Genomic DNA, 2278 nt, shown 5'->3' with positions numbered 1-2278 from the left:
AGACATGTTGTTAAAAGTCCAGGTAAAAGTCGAAAAAAAGCCTCCATGCATCCTCTCAGCTCCCAGAACAAATTAGATTTATTTTAATTTATAACAAATTCATTCATTCATTCATCTCTAATCTATTTATTTACATTTTCGTTTGGCCCACCAATGTTACACTATTAAATAAGTGAATGAAGAAGACACACAAAGTTGAGACATTTTCTTTATTATATTGAGTGCATAATACTTGCGTATTCTTGAATTATGTTTATTTCTGTTTTGTTATACAAACAGCCATATTGTTTCTGAATAGGGGAAGTTGTTCACTTGCTATAGCATTGCTATACTATATATCTGACCCATGTCATGAGTGCAGTGACAGTTATCCAGGCTAAGAAATTTTAATGTATAATAAATATATAATTGTTGCAAAGATTTACTGGCAGTAAAACGCAAAATCTCAAGTTAAAAGGTTCATAAAATGTGATGTACATCATGATTTACAATCATACAATCATTGAATATTGTTAATAAAAATATATTTACTACAGCTATTTGGAAGCTTTTATAATCCATAGAATTTTTTTGCGAATTTCAGGAAAATTCAAACCATAAACAAGAGGGTTCAGGATGGGTGGTACTATAAGAAACTCTAGTGAAAGAATGATCGACAGCCCTATAGGAAGCTCCAAAGTCGCAAACCGACTCAAAGTGACCTCGCAAAAAAGAGCAACTGAGAAATTTAAAAGGATCACTATGTGCGGAATACAAGTTTGATATGCTTTTCTCCTGAAATCCAGTGAGCTTTTTCTACAAATGATAAGAATTTTAGCATAAGAATATAATATAAAATGTAATGGTATAATAAGAGTTGTGGTCATATTGAAAAAACCAAAAACATTATTAGCAATAGTGTTTCCACAAGAAAGCTTGACAATTTCCCAGTTGTGACAATACACCTTCCACAGTTTGTTACCACACATCGTCAGTCTGGCATTTAATATACCAGCAATACCAAGACAAATCATTGGATAAATCCAGCTTATAGCTATTAAAACAGATAAAACCCTGGGGGTCATTATGTTGTTGTATTGTAATGGTTTACAGATTGCTACATATCTGTCAAATGCCATTAACATTAATATTATATTTTCATTTGCTGCATATGAATAAATGACAAAAGCCTGTAAGATACATGCTTCACGGGAGACTGAGTGTGTATCAGACAGCAAGTCTGTCAGTAACCTTGGGAAAAAAGCAGCTGTTCCAAATACAGAGTTGACGGACAGACATGAAATTAGAATGTACATGGGATGGTGCAATGTCCTTTCCAGAAAAATTACAAGAATAATAAGGGCATTAAAGAAGACAATAGCACAAAATACAACAAATCCCAAACTGAAAAAAGCATATCTTATGTACCCAATATTTTCAAACAACATCAAGTAAAAATATGTTCTATTTTCCATTTTCCGTTAAGCAAAGAATGGATTAATTGACCTGAGGATGAGAACAGAAAAAGTTAATGTGCTCTTTATGCATCTTAAAAATAAACAGTTTTCATGGTTCTCAGCTTTGAATAACTGCAGCCAAGACGTTTTATATCATGCAAAAGAAAAAGTTAATGTGCTCTTTATGCATCTTAAAAATAAACAGTTTTCATGGTTCTCAGCTTTGAATAACTGCAGCCAAGACGTTTTATATCATGCAAAAGAAAAAGTTAATGTGCTCTTTATGCATCTTAAAAATAAACAGTTTTCATGGTTCTCAGCTTTGAATAACTGCAGCGAAGACGTTTTATATAATGCATCATGTAAATATAAAGTACTGTATGAATTATTCAATCAGTTAAACAATATACATGCAATTGCATTACCAGAAATACCTTCTGTAATACAATCTGAAACTGCTATCACTTCATCTATTCATAATGTAGCGCATGTGCAGAGAATTAGCTCTACTAAGAGTCACCAGTACATGCTGTTATTTGTAGTATAAAATATGTCTCTTGAGACATCTCTGCTGTGGCTTGATTTGCATAAACAGCACAGACTCCTCAGAAGTTGTCCTTAACTAGAAACATTAAAACGGGCTGTGTGGTACAGTGGGTAAAACTCTTGTAACTCAAATCTGATAACCACAAGCTATTGTTACAAAAACATTGCTACAAAATACAGATTTTTACACACTTTCAAATTACATTAAAAAATTAATACTTTTAAGCCTGAAAAGACTGTACCAAGTAACTTGTGTTGGTTGAAAATGTGCAGTGTGGTGGGCAACACAAGTAATG

The 2278-nt window shown here is 32.6% G+C and overlaps 1 protein-coding gene across 1 annotated transcript; it reads right to left on the bottom strand.

Moving 5' to 3' along the window:
• Positions 1-536: 536 nt before the first annotated feature.
• LOC107677072 (putative gustatory receptor clone PTE03) lies at positions 537-1454 on the bottom strand. Its single transcript, XM_016471857.1, has one exon. It carries the CDS (start codon positions 1452-1454, stop codon positions 537-539), a length of 918 nt encoding a protein of 305 aa, XP_016327343.1.
• Positions 1455-2278: the final 824 nt, after the last annotated feature.

The sequence above is a fragment of the Sinocyclocheilus anshuiensis genome, unplaced genomic scaffold (genome assembly GCF_001515605.1).
Source record: "Sinocyclocheilus anshuiensis isolate Anshui unplaced genomic scaffold, SAMN03320099.WGS_v1.1 scaffold24, whole genome shotgun sequence".
In the NCBI taxonomy this organism is placed as follows: domain Eukaryota; kingdom Metazoa; phylum Chordata; class Actinopteri; order Cypriniformes; family Cyprinidae; genus Sinocyclocheilus; species Sinocyclocheilus anshuiensis.
This window is presented reverse-complemented; position numbering and strand designations above follow the sequence as displayed.